Genomic DNA, 20,933 nt, shown 5'->3' with positions numbered 1-20,933 from the left:
CGTCTTTTAACGCTCAGTTAATCAGTATTTTCTTTTTTAATCAACATTCAATCACGTGAGTTCATGTAGTGAAATCTGCAGCATTTTGCTTTTATGAAACCACAGGAACTTCTCACCAACTGCTGCTCTACATGAACGTTTAACAGCCTCGTATCATTTGGTGTTTTGGTTTAACTCATTTAAATAAACCACATTTACACCTGTTGTGTAGATACAATCTCTTGCCCTGCACTGGATTACAAAAAAAGAAAATGCTTACAATTCAGGGACCACCTCCTTCAGAGTAAGCAGTCTACGACGGCCTAACCAGAGGGTTTCCTATTTGCCATCATCAGGTGTGTCGCCTAGGAATGGAACATCAACCCGGAAGATCCTTCGTTTCCTTCGGAAATGGAGGGACGCATTCGTTGGCCATGTTTGAAGGAGCCCACGAAATGGGACAAGTCAGTCTGACGCAATCGCTTACTGCTGAGCAGTAAACTAGTTCATACCGAATACCGGTATTTATTTTCCGCAACACCGATTGATAAAGAAACATTGACAGACGTTTCCTCTAAAAGTGACAGAAAGTCATGGAAACACAAGGTGTAGTGACCAAACAGGACCTCACTTTCAGTCCAGAGTCTCTGCCGAAGACTCGCCTGAGCAGCTTGTGGCTCTCACACATCGTTCTGCCTCAACAGCTGTGTGCACTGGAGCAGCTGGATGCACACTGAGGCCACAGCTGTAGGCGGCGGCCAGTCAAAGAGTTTATATCAACCATATGTTGGCAATAATGCGGCTTTTACTCATCGACGGTCACACTGAATGGCTATTCTGCCGTGGTCACGTGTCCTCTGTTGGCCTAAGCTGCTGGCCTGCCTCCTGTCCTGGGACGTGGGTAGAGTTACAGGGCAGCTAAAGCCTCTGATCTATTATTCATCTACTCATGTCAGAAATTACAGGGGAGCAGGTCGATGAGGGGCGGTATGCACTGCTGCACCAAGGGTCAGGAAGTGTTCACAAACAGTCAGACAGGGACTGTAGAGCTCTGTCCCTTACAATGCATCTGTCACAGTGTCCCCCCAAAAACACTGTCATCCCCCGTCATCAAACGTCCCAACTGTTTTCCCTGTGGTCGCCCTGAGACACTGTCTTCAAGAGTCGACCTCACTGCTGCTTGATCCAAAACAACATCGACAAATCAAAAAGAAGATGGGTCTCTCGGTGCTCGAGGTCAGACAGGTCAACCAGCCCAGGCTCCGAGGGGCCAGGTCAAAGTTATATTTAGACTTAATGGGCCTGGAAAGAATCCCTGCAGATCTCAGGTCTGTGTCTTCAGGATGTCTAAGGCTGCGTTCACACCAAACAAGACATTTTTTGCACAATTAGGTTACATAAGTCAATGCGAAGCCGCGAGTAGACGTGAATTTTGCTTCAATATTCGCGAACAGACGTCACTGAGGTCTGCGTCCGACAGAGAAAGGGGGGATATTCTCTGGTTGCATTTACGAGTAACGCAATCTGAAAATTCATTTTGCGTTCAATGTGAACTCCGTCAGCTTTGAGTAAGCATTTCATAAGGAGATATTTTAATAAGGAGACATTTTGGATCCGATTATTTTTCAGATTGAATGTTTGAATACATAACCATAACAATCAGAATTTTCAACAAGCGGATGTCTCCCCTCTGTTACAGTGAGCTCCCCGAAGTTATTCAGTACTTTGTATGTGGAGAAGGAGAAATGACTGAAGTTCTGATCATGGTGAAGAAGAAGAAAAAATAAGCTAAAACCTGACCCTGCACACAAAGCCTTAGGGGTATGTGACGGGTATGGGAGCAATAATAGCCCTGCCTAAAAATAAAAGGGGCAAAATGACAGTGGAGGATACCGTTACAAAGAGCTCCAGTGGACAAATAGGAGGGCCAGAGCTTTGAAGAGTTTCTCACAAAAGACGACCCACGTACCTCCCCCTCCCTCGCACCACCACCACCCGCCGCCTGCTCTGCTCTCCCTCCGATCAGGTTCCCATTATCGGCGGGGCCACACGGTGTAGAGGGCAGGAGGGGTTTGAAATGCCTGTCAGAAGCCGTTCGTCTGTGTCCGGCCTCCACTGCTGAAGTGAGGCATGGAACGCAAACAATGCACACTTGCTTGAAATAATACTTTTTGCATTATGCATATTTATTTGCAGCCTTATTATAGTGCTAAGCTAATGAGTAGTAGTAGTCCGTCTACAGATATTTAAAAGTCTGTCGTTAGTCCAGTTTGATCTGCATGACTTCCTTAAGGATCATGTGATGTGTTTTGCTGCCACAGAAAAAAATGGGTTTTTGAAAACGAGTTCAAAGCGTCTCCCGACGTCTTTGCACGACCCAAGGAGAAAACCTGTCAAACAGCCAAGAATGAATCTACTGTCACAGATGATGGGCTCAAAACAACTGATGTCAGAGAAATGATAGAACAAGAAAGATAAATTATTAGACTTGCTAATGTAACTCAGCTGGCTAGTATCTATACACGCACTGAGAAAATGTCTGCAGATGTGGACAGAAATTCTGGTCAGAAGCCAGACGCAGTCACCTTGTCAAATGTCTATGGGAAGATGAGAAAATCTCAAATCCATCCAGGACGAGCCTTGTTTTACCAATGCTTGTTCCCCTTCTCCGGGCATCACAAGCCCTCAGGAATTCTCGGGAAAACCCTTAATTCCCTTGAGGATGAACGTCATCATGTCATAGTTCAGTTCTTGTTCATTACTTAGTGTATGACTGAAGGTCTGCAATGATATCCAGGCGTTCCCAGGCCAGATGGGATATGATATGATACGTCCTGACTAGTTGCCCGAACCACCTGAACTGATCTATCTTCTTGTTCTTTCGGTCACTACACGGAGCTCATGAATGTCGGAACGTAGATTGACCGGTAAATTGAAAGCCTTGCAAAGCCTTCATCACAACGGACCGGCACAACGTCCGCCGCCCCAATCCACCTGTCCATCTCCGGCTCCGTCGTCCCCTGACTCCTGAACATGACAATGTGATACTCAAACTCCTTCACATGGGGCGGCACCTAGTAGTTTGTGATATGCAATTATTTTCTAATCTTCTTGTCAATGCATGTTTGAGATTAGAGAGAATATCTACAAAGATTCTCCTAGTGCCTGATGCAACCTGATTTCAAAAATCCGTCAGGATTTTAAAACTCCTGCAGTCTGGGCCCAGCTTTCAAAGTCCTCGCAATCTTAACATCCTTGTGATGACATTTTGGACCTTGCGAGTAAATTCTGTCACCTCGCAGGTCAAGAGCAGTTTCGCACCAGAAATAACATCTTCTTGTGCCCCCCTAACAGTTCCCTCCAAGCTGAATTAACTGCAAGTGACCCGAGTCTCGGAGCAGCTGCACTATTACTAAGGGTGTAGTGTCGAACCATATGGGAGGGATTTAAAAATTTTTTTTTACAGTATTTAAGACAAGTTGTCACTCACAGGAAGGTGAGCTGAGCGGACTGAAACAGTGTTTTCCTGTGATTGAACACTTCACTGCTCATTGTTTTCTCTAATGTGGTAAACCACTCCCATGTGATTCAAACAGGCTCCAATAAACCATAAAACCTTTCATAACTCAAAGACGGGTGGCTGACTAGCTGTAGTGACTGAAGCTTAGCTACAGGTGTGTGTGAATGTCGGGGGGGGGGGGGCCCTGGTGTTGGACTGGCTCCACATGTCCAGGCACGTCTCCCTCTCTCTGTGTCCCACAGTCGGCCTCTGTAATTAGGATCTGAGAGGGTAATGGTCCTGCTGCTCGACCCTCCAACACTCCCACCTCCACTCTGGCATGAGGAGGATAAAGTTGCCTCCAGATGCCGATGGAGTCCAGTTGCACAATAAGTGATAGTAAGAACATCAGGATCAACAAGGAGTCGTCTTCAGGTGTCGTGTTATGTTTTGGAGATATCATGTGACATGAATGAAAGGTAGTGAGGGGGGAAGATTTGACAGACAACGGGCGTGAGAACGTGTGACTCCAGAATTCTCTCTATAAAATCGTGTTTTGGTCTCTACGAAATGCTCCCCAACTTTTACTTTGTGGTGCTTGTACTTGTAGAGCTGCTCGCTTTGGACCAGGACAAGTTAGTTCATTATTCAAGCATCTGTTTGTTCCTCTGCATCTGTTCTTGAGCAAAACACTGAATCCCCGCCATAATCATCGAGTTTAAGTTCATCTGCACCTTTAAAACTTCATGAGGTGTGGTCACTTCTGTAGATATTTGATTAATCTTAGGTTTAGTTTAACTATTTAAAAGATGCGCTGAGGGCGACAGCTCATCTCCTCCTCCATTTCTTATCTCCTCTTCTTCCCTGTTGTCATTACTAATCCTCAGTCTTTTTGGAGAAGCTGCTCGTGCACCGCACCTTAAATGAGTCACCTCTTTATCCTAAACTGGTCCCTTCCTTAAAAATCTTTACATCTCTGGAGGATTTGTTGGAAAAGTGACATCACGCAGGGTTTTTCAGGGTGTTGATCAGAACAGGTCGTTCTGCGGTTCTCCCTTCTCCTTGTCACAACCTCGTGGCAGCTGCTTATCAGGGCCACCAGCCGCACCACTCCTTTGGCTCGGAACCGGGTCGGCCGGGGGAGGATAACGCGGCCCACTCCCATTTTCAGCACGGCATTGTTGTGCCTGGCAGCCGATCCGCCAGATCAAGATCTTTCGGGAGAAAGTATCATTTCCTCGAGCTAAACCCACCCGACTGCGTCCCTGCTGCCACCTTCTTAAGAAAGCCAGGAACGAACGTTTGCAGCCCGTCTGTCACTCAGTGCAACACAAAATGACCATGTATTAACAATACTGCCGCTCCCCATGAGATCTCAGCCAGCGATAAACACACATGCACACACCCTTGAACACACCGAGTCACACGGCTTTGGCCTTTTGACCATAGGGCTCCCATAAATGTGTCCAGATTGTTGTACCTGCCTTGTATTGCAGTGGTTCTTTAATCTTTTCTGGGGGTTTTCCGTTGGAGGGAAACTGAAGTAAAGGTCAGAGGGAAAGAACCTGGAAACATATTGAAATAAAAAATAAGAACAATCTGGTTGCAACCCCGTATCATGTTGTGAACGTACAACACGGTTGCGACCACAGCGATTTTTTTGTCATTGGAAATCAAAGGTGGCGTGTTGTCCATTAGTACATAACACACACAAACTACAAATCTCAAAAGTTAAATTATTATTTTTGCATGTAGAACCAGTAAAAAAAAAATGTATAGAGAAAAAGAACAATCAAATTCAATGTCCTCTTAGTTTTTTAATTTCACATAGCTATGCTCAGACTGGGAGCACGCCTGCTGTCTGTACCACAACCTAATGGGGATTCAGAGTCACAATAGGTTGGTATAGACCTTCATGTGGGGGTCTCCTCCCTCTGGAGAGACATATTAACAGGCCTCTGTGGCTAATGGATGTAGTGGGATCTAATTTAAAGGAGGGAGGGTATCAAATCCACGTGCGCACAAAGACATTAAAGGGAGTCCTGGGGGAGGCAGCAGAGGGTTTGATCCCTGCCGTCTCTCACGGGACGCCAAGCTGTTCATTATGTCGGATAAAAAACCAGGACAAAAAAAAATACAGTATTAAGTGCTTCTAATATCCCTGTAATTTATCGAACTATGCACAATGTTGGGAGCCTAGATCATCATCGAGTATCATGTCTCAGACAGGAAGTGTAGTGGGTGTGTGTGTGTGTTGTAGTTTGTGTTTGATGTGTAGCTGTGTAGATTAGGGACCTCAAAGAGAGGAGAGCTTAAGAGACACCAGTAAGGAAAACATAGCTGCCATTTTGAGCTTGTCTTCATCCCCAGTACAGCAATGGTAATTCACACCTACCAAACGGTTCTGCAATGCAAACAACTTAACAGTTAGTTCAGACTTCTTGTAACATTTTGTCTAAATAACTGTATAAAGTGTTATTTTAAAGGATTAGGGTCACCTAAAAAAGCATCCAGTGGATTTTGATCCAAGTTTATGTATTTTTATGACGTTTTCCAGAGAAAAGGTGTCTGCAGAATAGGTAATTATCTTAAATTACCAGATAAAATAATCGAATTCGAACTTGTGTTCCCAGTACTAGTTAAGTTCAAGGTCCTGGGGACAACTCTGTTCGCTTAAATCTGACTTGTAAAAAAAAAAAAAGTCCAATAGCAGACAAATATATATGCAAACCAAAGAGTTTGCTCTACATCAAGCAGTTCTAGTAGTCGCAGGGACATATTTTGAAAAATATTTGAAGCTCCAGGTAGGTCTTACAATGCTGTAAACCATAAATAAACTGTAAATAAAACAACATTTAATATATTTACATTTGCCAAAAGGAGGATCATGTTTTCGCCGCTGTCCGTTTTTTGGTTTGTTTGTCAGCTTGATTGCGCAAAAACTACTGAATGGTTTTTCACGAAACTTGGTGGAAGGATGGGACATGGGCCAATAAGTTTTTGGGTGGATCTGGGAATTTAGTGTCACTTTCTTTAACACTGTGAGATGAACATTTCCCAGGGAACAATGTGTAGCATTGAGAAGACAGACCGATATCTACGAGTGTGTACAATTTGGTGCAGATCAAAAATAAAAATCTGGATCGAGTGGATTTAAATGTGTTTTTTTTGGGAGGGGGAACTATGTTTCACTGCAGTCTTCCCACCACTGACCACTGCATTTTGCTTTATTTGTATATAAAGTATTGTACATGACATTAGCGCTGCCAGGCCCAGAATATAATAATATAGTGATGAACTTCTTTGCATGCGAGTGCCTGTGTTTTGCGGTACGCAGCATGGCATTCAGCGCAGTGATTTGTGGTTGTGCAGTTATGACTTTATGGTTTAATTGCTCCCCTGCCCGCCTGCTGCTGCTACTGCCGCTGTCGACAGAGACAAACCCAGCCCTTCCCTCTGCACGTCGCAGTAGGATATTTTCACAGGAGGTGGGCACCTGCCTCAGTTTCCTCACTGATTGTTTCCAGGACCGGGGGCCTCCATGGTTCTGACATTTTTTGCGCTGAGGTAACGTTTCCTTGCATTATGGTCGCAGAATAGCTCCCCTTGTCCATTGTGCTGCATGTGAAAACTCCTTATGGATTCAAGAACAGTGATGGGGGAAAGTGGAAGGAGGGAATGGGGGAGATTCCGGGGAATTCCAGTGACATTCCTATCAGATTGCCTTCCCCGCTCTTTTCCTTTCTTCTTTGGGCAAAATCAGTGCAGCTCCGTGGTGTCGAGGCCATGTCAGATCCCCCGTGTCGGATATGTTGTATTAACAAGAACCGCTTTACTTTTTTTGATTAAATTGATTTAAAATGTAATTGCTCAGAAAAAGGACATTGCACAAGGTGTGAAGAATGGGCTCCTTTGAGGAACAAGAATATTCGTTTCCCTGAAGTATGTTTAGAAAAGCATTCAGCTATGATACCAGTGTGAAGGAGATTAGAGCCAGAGGTCCTCACAGAAGGTGTCCACAAAAAGTGCTGCTTCCCAACTCGAGATGTTATTATCTCCAGACATAAAGAGGAAAAAAGATAAATAAACAGAATCACAGTGTCCTTATGTGTGCGGACAGTAAACAGAGAACAGAGAGCGTGTGGTAAGTGAACGGCTAAAATAATTATTTACACCTGCTTCTGGTCAAAATGTTGAAGTCGAAGTTTCAAAACAGAAGTTCACAACCCAGTGGGTGACGTCACGGTGGGTTGAAACCGCAATGGCGAATTGCCAAATCTATAAGCTACAGATTTATATTTATTTATTTAGGTTTTTTAAAGGTTTAATGCTAATATGAAACTGTAATATTGTATTTTAGTCCTGAAGTTACTTTTCAAAGTTATAACAATGGCAGTTTGTGGCCTTTCTACGCGTCAACCCCACAGTAACCGTCCTGCGTCCATAATTAGATTTGACAAGATCATCCAAGATAACGTCTAGAAAGCAGCGCAACTCCCAAACTGCCGCCTGATTGTTCCCATGCCCTTTATTAATAGTAAATAAGCAATCTACAAAAGAAAAAACAGGCAGGAAAAGTGTTTCGCTTTTTAAAAGACAAGAACCGGATCAGGTCCGAGTTCAGGAGGAAGGTTGGACAGATGCTAACGTCAAGTGTTTTGAGGGAGACTGATTGGATCGACTCCAAAGCTGCTGGTCTTTAGTTTTTTCCTACAGAACCTTTGATGTTTATCACTGGAGGCTTATTTCAGCTTTGAATTAAAACTGAAGTATTGTAAACATCTGTTTTTTTATCTATTTATATTTTGTTTGAGTGTGAAGGCAGAAGGTGTTTTTGTACAGTATCTGTGTCGGCGTATTAACCTATGTAAAGTCTTTTCTACATCTGAGTTGAGTTTGTTTGTGTATTTGTGTGTTCGGCCCGTTGCGCCTGAACATTTTCCCACTGCTCCGTGGAGCCGCCGTTCTGTTGTCACGAACCCGCAGCCGCGCTGGTCATTGTATTTGTGTCCTGTGTATCACTTCCTGTGTCAGATTGTGGATTGTTGGGGGAAACAATGGCGTGTTTTGCCTTGAAAGGACACCTCAATCATTTACCACTGGGCTGTAAATGCAGACGTATACAGCGCTGCTGCTCCAAGACAATATGTATTTTCCCTCTTGCGCCATCACATACTCGATGTGATGAATCATAATTTAGATATGAGCGTTCCCGGATTTTGTTTTTTTTTAGAACATCTACATACAATACAGTGAACTACAACTTGCATTCATAGGGTTCACCATCAAGCAACAGGGCGCCAAGTTTCTAAAGAAGAAAGATTTCTTTTTAGTTGAAAAGAGATTCATCCCAATGTTACATAAAAAGCTGACTTATTTCCTGTAAATGCAGCCGGCGTGGGGCATCACCTCTTCTGTACTCATCCAGAAATATTCGTGTGAGCCAAGGCAAACATGTCCCACCTCCACAAATATGCAGTCAAGCACACACTTGTTGCTCCTGGTCGTGCTCGTGGTGATGGTGGTGAGAGTGAAGCCTCTCCCGCATCCCAGCTTGCCTCCCACCAAGGATGTTGTGCAAAGAGAGGGGGGGGGGAAGGAAAAGACAGAAATCAAAGCAAAATATAGACCCACGGAGGTCTTTGTCAGAAAAACTAACGTGTTCGGACTGAATGGCATTCTTTAGGTCAGGAAGTCTGCCCTTATTAGGCACTGACATGTCGGCGCTTCTGCTGTTGCATGACAGCAGTCAATTCAGAAATGGAAAGTAAAGGAAGTCGATGTTTAATTAATGCTGTACTTACAGTAAGTAAGTACAGCATTACTTACAGTAAGTACAGCATTGAAGGTGCTGGTATTTAACTTAACTAAAGTCACTTTGGAAACTACATTTATGATGATGACATGAGCTCAACATGTTGTTATTATCAGTTCAAAGTCTCATTCTAGCTTCATGACGGAATAGTTTATGACAAAAGTTTTACTCAGCGTCTCAAGTGACTGATCATTATTCGAATTTTGAGATAACGTAAACGTGGAACCAATCTAACCACGAGTATTTTTTCTTTTAAAACTTGGTGTACAGTATTTTTACATATCAATTAAAAAAGAAGACTCAGGCAAACACGATAATTCATATCATGACACTAACATGATTCTTAACCAGAAGTTAATGACAATGACGGGCAAACATTGTTCGCAAGCTTTCTCCACAAGCTTTCCCCAATTTTCTACCTTATGTTTGTTGTTCTGTTTTCACACCGGTCCAACCGACCTGGTCACAAAGTAAGGACGGCACACGGACTACGAAAGAACGAGAGAGCCAGGAATTTTTAAAATCTCTTTCATTGACATTGTGAGATACTTTTTTGTTGTTGACATTTTCGTCTCGTTCTCCCTCGGCCATCATGACACCCGTACCTGAGTCTATTTCCGATTTTCGGAACGTAAACATTTGATGCTCAGTGATCTTCTCAGGCAAGCAGGATGCAGGAAGGGGCCTCATCCAAACCTTTTTATTTTTTTTTAAAGTTTTCCCCTTTGCACTTCACAGAAAGCCCCTTGAGCTCGTGCAAGTATTAATTTGCAGTGATTACCTGTAGCTTCACAGGACCTGCTGCACCTCCAGCCAGGCAGCCAGCAATCTCAGACAGGGGCCTAATTGACACTGTCTGTGTTTGTGAATGTGTGGTGAGGGGGGGATGCTGCTGTTTTGTTCCTTCCCTTTATGGCTGAGGGCTCCCCGCCCTGCAGAGCTTAATAAGATGTTTACATGGCGCTGGGTGTGGGAACCGGGGCCCATATGCTGCCGTGTTAGATGACAGGGACCTGCTTTGTGTGTTTGGCCTTGTTAAGAGGTTTGAGCGCTGAAATCAGAGCCTTCGGGCCTCCGCCGACCTGCAGCGAGGTGAGAGACGCTCTGCGGCAGGTCTGCTATCAGCCAGAAGTGTGAAAACGCCAATGGAAGAAAAGATTCTCTCTTCACGAAAATCCACCTGAACCCCCCGTGAAGGATTTCAGTTTAGCTTTCATCACGTAGACTCAGATCCAGTAGGTTTCCTCGATGTGACAGTTACAAACTCCCTTTTTTCATTTAATTGAATTTAGACAGATTTCTACAAAGACTGTTGAATTGCCAGTTTGGGGAAAGTTACTGATTATCTTTGGTCGACACCAGGAAGGTTTGGCGAGAGGGGATTCCCGAAGATATTCAACCATCCGACAAGTAGTTCTTTGGCCAGAAACCCTCTAGTGTCCAGGAGTGTTCCTTAGCACATGCCCAAACCACCTCAACTACTCAACGCCAAGGAGCAGCAGTTCTGCTCCAAGCTCCCTTCGGATTTCTGGGACCTCACCGGGTCACTAAGGACGAGTCCCGCTAACCCTCAGAGGGAACTGATTTCGGTAATGACTCAGAAATCATGTCCTCGAGTGAGAGTTAATCTGACCCGTGAATCGAGAGCTCCCTGTACAGATAGTGCAGCATCAGCAATAATGTGGGGAACTGCACAAGTCCACCTTTCAAAATCATAACCCAAGGCTCAAATTGACATCGTCTCAGAGCTGGAGCTTCCCTTTCATCCTCCACTGGTTCAGGCTGTTCCTTGTCTGAAGAACTTCTCATGAACTTCCCTGTGGAGACTACATTGCATCGACGAGTGGATAGACAGAAAGACAGACTGACACCGAGTCAGACAGACGGGGTAAAGGTTCAAGTCTCCGTCCTCCCGCTTGCGGCCGGTGATAAAGGCAGTAAACCATCATGGCTCCAGTGTTATCAGACAAACGCCGGGGGATTAGAGCGACTGCACCTGCTGCTGCTGCTGCTCCCACACTGACCTCAGATCAGAGGACCTGAGTCCGCCCGCCAGCAAACACCTGCTCACCTGCCGCCTGCCACCTGCCCTGCATGGGCGTCTGTGCACTTGGTGTCTGTGTGTAGGCGTGTGGGTGTTTTGCGTCAGATTTGTGTCACGGTATGTTGAGGCGGCGTAAACGTGCGAGATTCCCCTTGAGGTCGATTTGGGGTTAAATGTTTGTGTTTACCAGGAGACGCCAACATTTAGGCTCTGGTTCAAACGTCTAACAAACCACATCAGTAACTAGAATAGCACTTAGAGCTCATACCTCCATCAAGGTTAAAAAATGTTTTCTTAAATCCAATCAAGCTGCACCAAATTGCACAATCCATTAAACATGCCAGATTTTTTTCATCATAATCCAGGAATTATTGCCTGGGAAATCTGTGAAAATGTCCCCCCAAAAAACCTGCACTGTCTCGCAATGTTAAAAAATATAAAAGAAATTCCTTCATCCGCCCCTTTGTCCAGATCCGCGGTAAAATGTTATGGGTTAATAGGATGCGTCCCATCCTTCGACCAAGTTTCATGGAAATCTTTATTGTAGCTTTTGCGGAGCTATGTGCTCTACTGAGTGACATCTCCCAAACGGACAGGTGAGAACATAACCTCTGCGGTAATAAACCACATCAGTGATAAGTGTCATGTCATGAATTCTGCCGTGGGATGGATCATTGCTGTGAAAAACGATTCCAGTAAATTTATCAGAAACCTTTACCACCTGTGTGGAACACATGACGATTGACTGACATGTTTCTCCTCGCAGGGGGGAGACGTGTTCCTTCGAGTCTTTCTGCTTGAAAAGCCTTTGATGTGTACCAATTTTAGATGTGTTTGTTTTTTGTTCACGCTTTCCCGAAACATCCAAATCCCCCTTTGAAATCTGATTAAAATCTACTTTAGCGTGTAAATCTGATTGAAAGCCTGATGTGAAACTGAAGCCCACAATCAAATTAAAGGTGAGAACTATTTGTGTTTATTGCATGACAGAGTGAGTAAGAAATACCTACACAGGGAAAATATGTGTGTGAGGGTAAGTGTGTGGTGAATAATTGTTCACTTTGAATGCCTGTTCCAACAGTTCACTGAGAAGGCAAGAGATGAGTGTGTCGGTGTGTGTTCTGTGGTCGGTAGGTGTGTGAAGGTGGAGAGTGGGCTTCAGTCTGTCAGTGAGCTGTCGGGTGATTAAACAGTGTGTCACCTGAAGGTGGGAATCTTCAAAGCTCAGAGGTGAGAGGATCCGCAGACTGAGGTCAAAACACCCGTTTGTGCTCTCTTGACCTTTTCCCTCACGCATGAGGTCAGTTCAGAAGGTGAAGCCGTTCCGCTCAAAGGTACTTCAGCACGGTGAACGTTTGCTCACAGAAGTTTGATCCCTGTCCTCGCAGGTAAAGCTTCTTTTTAGAATTCTCTCCAAATCTGAACATCTCGACGACTGCGTCTTGACTTAGTCCTCTGTTTGTATCGCTCGTCAGGAATTCACGGATTCATTGTGTTACTTCCTTAAAGGTTTATTTTCAGGGGAGCAACCTGTCAGTGTGACTCCACACATCTTGTCTTGTTTCTAATTTGCACCAGAGACGAGCAAGTTACAGACAAAGGCTCATGGACACATTGGACAGAGTTGACTAGTTTTTATTTTCCTCCAATCTAAGACAACATTCCCCATTTCTGGAGCGTCACATCCAGGCGATGAGCCGCTGATCCATCTGACGCTGCCTGATATCTGACCCAATGTGGGGACTCCAAAGCTTCTCTCACCCAGACGTTCACCCCCAGCATGTGATGAGCAACAGTGATCCATCACCGGGGTAGTCACTGCTTTGGGATTGAACATCACAAGTTTAAATCCCTGCTGGGAACTCGAGCATGAATGAGCAGCTCTCTCCACTCCTTTAAGATCATCAGTAACTTCATATGCCCCTGAGCAAGGCAGTGTGTGTGTGATCCTGCAGAAACTACCCCCCCCCCAATCTAAGCTACTCGTGTAAACAAGAAGACAAGTTGCTGGGTTATGCAAGGATTGAAAAAACTTAAGACAATCGTCCACTCTGAGAAAATGATCCACTGCGTCGCTGTATTGTCGTGATAGGTCCACACAGGCAAGCCGCAACAAGACTTGTCTAAAGTTTACTCTTTTGTCAGATAAGAGCTCTGCTCAGTTCTGTTTGCATTCCTCAGGACGGGACTTGTAAACGTTTCTATGGCAGCTCTCTCTCAGCCCTCAGCCTGTTTGTGTGCCGTTGCACTTAACGTTGTGTGCAGAAGCTGTGGGTGAAGGTGAAAGCGATTGTGTTTGTGGGCATATTCCTTTTCTGAAAACACATTAGTCTTTGATTTTCAACAGGAGCCTTGGAAAACAGGAGCTCGTGAGTCATAGAGGAAGAAAGAGGTGGAGGTCAGAGAAAATGAGGGGGTGTGGGGGGATGTTCACAATGACGGAAAAGCAAAAATTACAGTTACAGATAGTTTTTTGCTTTATGTTTTTGAGGCTTTTAACAGCTGAGATTTCTTAATTTTGGCCAATTAGTTAGGATTCAATGCATTTGACCAACAGCTGTTTATAGAAATTCACTGTCATTATGGTTAACGAGAAGACATTCTTGTTTTAAAGAGATTGTTGTCACGACCTAGCAAGAAAAAGTTCATTTCCATTTACATCCTATAATAAATGGTATTGAATTATTCATTGACGACACTTAACCTTGGCAAAAACTTTTACTGAAAATCAACGTCGCCTGTTATGTGGTTTCAACAAAATGTTTGTTTTGTGATATAACAAGATATAAGTGAGATCTTTTAATAAGAGCAGAAAAATTTTGTATCATCCAAACTTTTGGAAGGGAAAACCTAACCAGATTTTGCAGGGAGTATTAGCTTAGCTGCATCTAGCCGGACTAGCTTTCTGTCGTTTTGCAAGTGCGTATCTAAGGTGACCTTCAGGCAACATGAGAACGTGAGAGGCGCCCTCGAGAGCCAGTGTTTGGTTTGTCCATCCTGGGCTATGGTAGAATAAAACTGGCTGATGACTGTAATAGTGAATTAATAAATTTTGACGATCAGGCATGTTTGATTTTGAAAATTGGATCTGAGATTTAATATTTAATCTGTTGCTGTAGTTAAATCCTAGAACAACAACATTCCTGGTGCGATACCCGCATGGAGGAGAAAGTGAAGGATTGTGACTCAGAAGCCTGGAGGAGTTGCATCCTGCATGCTTTTGGATGCTTACTACAATATATTCGTTAAGATTAGGGCAAAGATTTTGGTATTGGTCGAATATTTAAAAAGTCCACCTCATGATCCAAGTCTTTACAGAACCTCCAAGTGCGGAGTTGCCATTATAGAAACATTTCCTGATAAATTAAATGTTGAGGGGGCTTTAGTTTTATGCCAAAAGACAATTGTCTGTTGCAAATTAGTGATATTAAAGTGAACGTTTGAGGAGATTGCTGCCAAATTAAGTCATTCGTTTGACAAAAGGCAGCGATAAAAAAAGTATAAGGTCAGGGATTCCTCTGGTGCAGGTTGGCTCACGCCGGGCGGCTGCGCTCGCCTACAGGGCTGACTCAGGACTTCCAGCAGTGACAGAGGGATAAGTCTGAATATTTCATGCGCTCACATCATAAAAACACAGTCATCAGAGGCACAATTACTTTAATCACCAGGTGTGATTAATGTGCAGTGGGATCAGTGCGGAGACAGACCCAAGCTTGTAAAGTCGAGCTGTACATACACGCAGTAAAACACACGCTAGAATATAGAACAGAACCAGTAAATGGCACATGTACAAAGGAGAAACCAGGATGTTTAAGAACAAAACTAGGGTGTGTTTACAGGCTGGATCCTGTTTTCTTAATAATGAATAAACCTTATTAATATATATATTTTTTTTAACTAGATTTAATTTCCTTTGAGGACAGAGAATAATATGAGGTGGTGCAGTGGTCGTAAACAGCAGTGTTACATGCACTGCAGGACATATCAGATCGGCGTGTGCAAACTGCAGCCGGCCTCTTGTTTAGTCTTTGTTCTGCATTAGAGGCCCCAGCTATGTGAGACGGGACTTTATCTCATGCTGAATTTCTTAATCCTTCAAACATTCATTCATTCCTGAATGTGAAAACAGGTTTTTTGTTGTAGTTGTACTCTTCCATTTCCAGACCAGGAGTCAACACCCACAGGTCTTCATGCACTTGCACACAGCACGGGCGTGATAATCCCCTTCTGCCAGGCAATATTAAATTACATAAAGAATCTTGTCTTGGTTTTGTGTGAACTGGCATCGTTTCTGAGTAGCATCCGCAACTCAACTGGTAAAAACCAATGACTCTTTACAAAGATGACGTCTCCACTTCCTCCTGGGTCACAAAAATGAGAGCTATAGGGCCACAACACAATAAGAGATCGCAACACGATATGGATTGTACAGTAGATTTGTATTTCCGTTTCCTCCTCCTTATTCGTTTATAACGGCGGTTGGCGTCCGTGTGTTATCGGCACCTTCTACTCCTCTGACAGTGGCCAGTATTAAAATGTGGCACGGGAAAAGCAAAAGAAGAGAGGAACCTACGTTGATTGTTAGAAAGATTTAGTGATGATAAAACCACGATATTCTTGATTTTGATGATTCAAATGGGTGAGTCAAGAGATGACTCAGATGAGGTGGTTGGTCAGTTGGTCGGTCGGTTGCTCAGGTTGGAGTCAGTCGTTTGCTCCTTTTCCTGGTAAACCAAGAAACTCATTGTGAATGTGGGAAACTTGAGTCTTTAACCAACCAAATGATTGTAGTTGCTTTGTGAGGCGGAGAGCAGCCAGCTTTCTGTCATTTCCAACTTTCTCTTCAAATTATAGTTACGTTCAGCTGTCATCACCAATGATTGCCCAACACCGATGTAGGAAAGAAGAAGTGATGGTGTCACAGTTGTTTTTTTTGAGCTCACCTCGTGCTAGAGATAAAATATTAGTCTGCACAGTGAGGTGAAAGTATCCTCAAAATCATGCGGTAATCACACACTTGGAAGTGCCATCATATGAAGCGTGTAGATGTCGGACTAACTGACCTGTTGCACCGTGAAGTGTCCGTTGATCGTCTGCTACAAAAAACTTTTGCGCCGATGATTAACGCTTATCTCTCCCACGCATACCTGCAGCTCCTCATTGCGGCTGATAACAGCCGCCGTAAAGACACGAGCGTGTGTGTGTGTGTGTGTGTGTGTGTGTGTGTGTGTGTGTGTGTGTGTGTGTGTGTGTGTGTGTGTGTGTGTGTGTGTGTGTGTGTGTGTGTGTGTGTGTGTGTGTGTGTGTGTGTGTGTGTGTGTGTGTGTGTGTGTGCCTGCACCTGCTTCGCGGGGAGGAAACATCTGCCGCAGGGTGTCAGAGGCCACCTGTCGGACTCCGTCCTGCAGAGCCAATCCACTGTCTGCACCCGTCCACGCTGCAGCAGGAAGATCTGTATGAGGAGTCACAGCTGTCTTATTAGACCCCCCCCCCCATGGTCTGTCATCTGAGACCCCGAGGTTTCGAAGTGTTTGCCCCCAAATGAAAGCTACAGGAAATCATCTTCTCATGCTGGAAGTAACAGCTTGTCGGGGTTTTCGTGCCTGCGGGGAAGGATTGTAGTTCTGAAACAATCTGACAATCATCTGAAACACGACACTCACTTGACATTAGTAAGATTAATACTGAAAAATTGTACAAAAGTTTATTTCCTCTGCCAAGGAGATTACCTTTTCACCTGTTTATTTGTTTGCCTGCAGGATTATGCAAATTACTACTGAACAGATTTCCAAGATATTTGGTGGAAGGATGGAACATGGGCCAAGATAAAAACCATTATGTTTTCTTTGTGGATCCGGACAAAGGGGCGGATCTAGGTTGTTGGTTTTTTTTGTCACTTTCTTGAACATTGGATCATAGGATGTTTTTGACATTTTCAATAATTTCACCAGGAAATAATTCATGGATTTACATTCCATTTTATGCTTTTTGTATTTTTCAATATTCCTCTCTATTTTAGCTTTGCTATTATTATGGCAATAACAACAATCATGGTATAAATATAATTTGTCATCTATTAATATTTATTTACATTTAATTTTATTTATTTAATTCAAAAAATAATGTAAGAAAAAACCTCTGTTTCATGATATTTTCTATCAGATGAGATGTTGATCCTGTTCACACGTGGCGTCTCACCTTGACTTTTACAGCTTGAAAATGTTTCTATCACTTTGGATCTTCACAGCTTCACCTTGACATCACCTCTACAAGGGACTAAAGAAGTGTATGTTTAGAGAAGGACAATATCACAGTCGTCTGCCTCTGATCACGGATGGTCAGTAGAGGGCGCTAGTAGCCATGTTCCCTCTGCAGGTCAGCGAGGAGCAACTGTCCTTCATGGACCATGTGGCCTGCTCCTCTCTGCAGCTTCTCACTGTGTGTTCACGGGTCAGATGTACAACCTGAACCTTTTCATCTCCTAACAAATGTCAATATGAATTTAAACATAAATTGACTTGCGCAACAAACGTGAAAGATACATATTTTCAATAAAATGTAATTGGACTGTGAGAAGAGGAGGAGGGAGAAAAAAACCCCCCCACAAGCTCCCGTTTGAGTAAACGTCAATAATAAATCCATCAGCGGTCCCTCGCCCCGCCCCCCTCCCCGGCCCCGGTCGCCGATTGGCTGCCCTCGGTGAAACGCTCCACCCGGCAGGGCCTCCGGTTGGTCCGCCGAGCTTGTCCATCATCGAGGGGGGCAGCGCCCGACTCGGGCTCCGGCTCCGCGCAGCAGAGACGCGCCGCTGCTCTGCCTCTCTGCCGATTAGTGCGTCGAGCGGCGGAGGGAAGTGGGAGTCTGCGCGTCCTCTCGAGTGCGTCCGCGGAGCCGAACTGTAGCAGCAGCGGTGCGCTTCTTCCTCCTCCTCCTCCTCCTCCTCCTCCAGAGCCGCAGGCATCCCGGGGAGCAGCCGTGTCGTGCATGGAGGATACCGCGTTTCTTCATTAGTGTTTCTTTTTTCTCTTTTGACTGATTGAGACTAAACCATTTTGCGCATTTCCCTCATGGTCACCGACACCGAGCGGCCGGAGACATGTGGAATAATCATCTGGGGAAAGTGCAGCGCGTCTCTCTAGTGTGTTTCCTCCTGACGCTGTGGGTCGAGGTGAGAACTTTATACTTCATGTGACGGGTCCCGGCGGGGGGTGCTGGGTCTGATGGGGGTTTCACTGGGAGATGGTGGGTGGTTTTTGTTGAGCGCTGTTAAATTCCAGCCTTAATTGAATCGTCTGCCCTTTGGCTGCATCATGTGATCCGCGATTTAATAAATTTGCGCGCGTCATTTTGGGGGAAATAAAACAAGTTTACGGTCAAATTGAATCTGGAGCTGGACAGTCAATCAGATGGGTTTTATAGTGACAGACTGAATTCTTGTGATCTGGTCAAAGTTCCGTAGTTTCATCACCAAACGATCGGTGCCAAAGTGTTTTACGCAGAATCGCGAAAAGCTCAGTTACGCAAAATCACTGGGTGAAATAGCTTCACACGTTCCAGCTCAGTTTCACCTGATGGGAAGAAAAGAAAAAAAATTAAAAAGTAGCAGAATCAAAATGAAATCCGGTGGCAGCTCAGAGTGCAGGTCCTGCTGAGGTCGGACTGTTGCTGCAGCTCGATGTGCAGACGGAGCTGAATTGGAGAATGTCGCGTTATCCAGCTCCGACGCGCAGCTGTGCCAACATGTATTTACACTACTGAGAGACTGTACACTGCAAACACGTCGTCCCCACTTTGTGATTTAAATGCATGCATCCTTTTACAGTTACTCAATTTATGAAGGAGCAATTTTTTCCTGACTTGATCCTGCCCCCCCCCCCCCCCCCCCCCCCCCCTCAGGTGTCCCGGTCCACCGGTTACTTCGAGCTGCAGCTGGTGTCGCTGGACAACCCCGGCGGGCAGCTGCTCAACGGCGACTGCTGCGACGCGGAGCGCAGCGCGGCGGACGGCGACTGCGGCGCGGACGAGTGCGACACCTACGTCAAGGTGTGCTTAAAGGAATACCAAACGGAGGTCACGACCAACAGGCCGTGCACCTACGGCTCGGAAACTACTAAGGTTATCGGTGGGAATACTATTCAGTTCAGGGGCGGCCCGAAGAGCGGCGGGCCGAGCCGGAGCGGCGAGGCCGGGAAGATCCTCATCCCCTTCCAGTTCGCGTGGCCGGTGAGTGGACCTGGATCGTTGTGTTTGTTCGTCTTTAAAACTTTGGCCCGTTCACGCAGGTATTACGAGTTTATCACATGCTGGGACTCAGATTTCATTCACATTCTTCCGTGTTGTGGCGAAGAAACGTGACGCCGCAGATCTGGCCACATTTTGGCGCATGTTCTTCTTTACGCGCCGCTCATCTGACGTCTCTCTCTCTCTCCACGTCCTCGCGAACATCTCATTCCTCTCTGGTGTGTTTCTGGGACTCGAGCCACAGCCCCGAGCGCGCGCATGACGCGCACATAGCGCGCGCATAGCGCGTGACTGGCGCGCGCAGCGGTGGAGCAACGGTTGTGTGTCTGCGTTGGTTGATGGGGAGGAGGAGGAGGAGGAGGGGGGGTCTAAGTGTTGATGAAGAAGTGGCAGGTAACTCATTACCTCATCTAAACCGGGGGGCAGGCAGAGCCAATCAGAAGAGGCAGCAGCGCGAGGCCAGAGGAGCCACAGATCTGCATCAGGCGGGTTTTTAATGGGCACGGTGACGTCACAGGTTTGATTTCCCCCCACATCAGCTGAGCGAGCTGTCAAAATAAGAGTCCTCGTGAGCCTGTAGTCCTCTAACCACGTGGTCAGTCGAGAGAAAAGTGATTTATGACTCGTTGGCTATAAGTCACTAACACTGTAAGAATTTGCATAATTATAAAGTCCTTTTTTAGTTTTATCACATTAATATCAGCTGGTTTCAAGAGTCCAGTGGTGTGTCCTTGTTTTCGGATGCTGATATTCTATATTTTGATTATAATTATTTATAGAAAACTTGATGGATGATCAGATTGTTTCACTTCTTTTGAGAAAACCCGACTTTCAGGGCTCAGACAAAGATAAGTTGAGATATTAAAGTTTTAAGAATTTCAACGTTTTTCCTCTGTTTCATGTCGCAGTCAAGAATGTTTACAGTAATTCATTACATTTTTTTAATGTTTGCTCAGACCAATAAGCAGTTGGACGACTCACATCAGGCACTAGACACGTGTGATGCACATTTTACCGTCTAAACATTCAAGTGATTGATTGAAAAAGTCAATAATCATGATCGTAAACAGTAGCTGCTCATGTTAGAATGTCTTCAAACATGACGCAGAAGAAGAAGAAGCTCAGACTGATGCTGAAATAGTAGAGAACCATTCAAACCCGTTCATGTTCACGTCCGCCCGTACATATCGGCCGCTTTGTGCTCCGTGACCTCTCCATTCATCACTCCCCATGGTCAGCTGTCAGCGGAGGGGAAGATGGAAGTAGTAAGTTGGGGCCCTGCGGGCGGATTCGGTTACCATTAAGTTGTGTGTGTGTGTGTGTGTGTGTGTGTGTGTGTGACACAGGCGGTGGGT

The 20,933-nt window shown here is 45.0% G+C and overlaps 1 protein-coding gene across 4 annotated transcripts in view; it reads left to right on the top strand.

Annotated features, from left to right (window-relative positions):
* The window catches only part of LOC118286744 (protein jagged-2), a 66,017-nt gene that overhangs the window by 3,717 nt on the left and 41,367 nt on the right, over positions 1–20,933 (top strand). For 2 of the 4 annotated variants that reach the window (XM_035611422.2, XM_047337719.1), the window contains exon 3: positions 19,234–19,560. In XM_035611422.2, coding sequence (XP_035467315.2) covers positions 19,234–19,560 — 327 coding nt within the window. Of the gene's footprint in view, positions 1–18,125; positions 18,506–19,233; positions 19,561–20,933 lie in introns of those variants that run through there. The other 2 variants (XM_035611421.2, XM_035611423.2) reach the window with 2 other exon arrangements.

This window comes from Scophthalmus maximus, chromosome 15, assembly GCF_022379125.1.
Source record: "Scophthalmus maximus strain ysfricsl-2021 chromosome 15, ASM2237912v1, whole genome shotgun sequence".
NCBI lineage: Eukaryota > Metazoa > Chordata > Actinopteri > Pleuronectiformes > Scophthalmidae > Scophthalmus > Scophthalmus maximus.
Note: the sequence above shows the minus strand (reverse complement) of the source record. Positions and strands in the feature narration are given on the sequence as shown.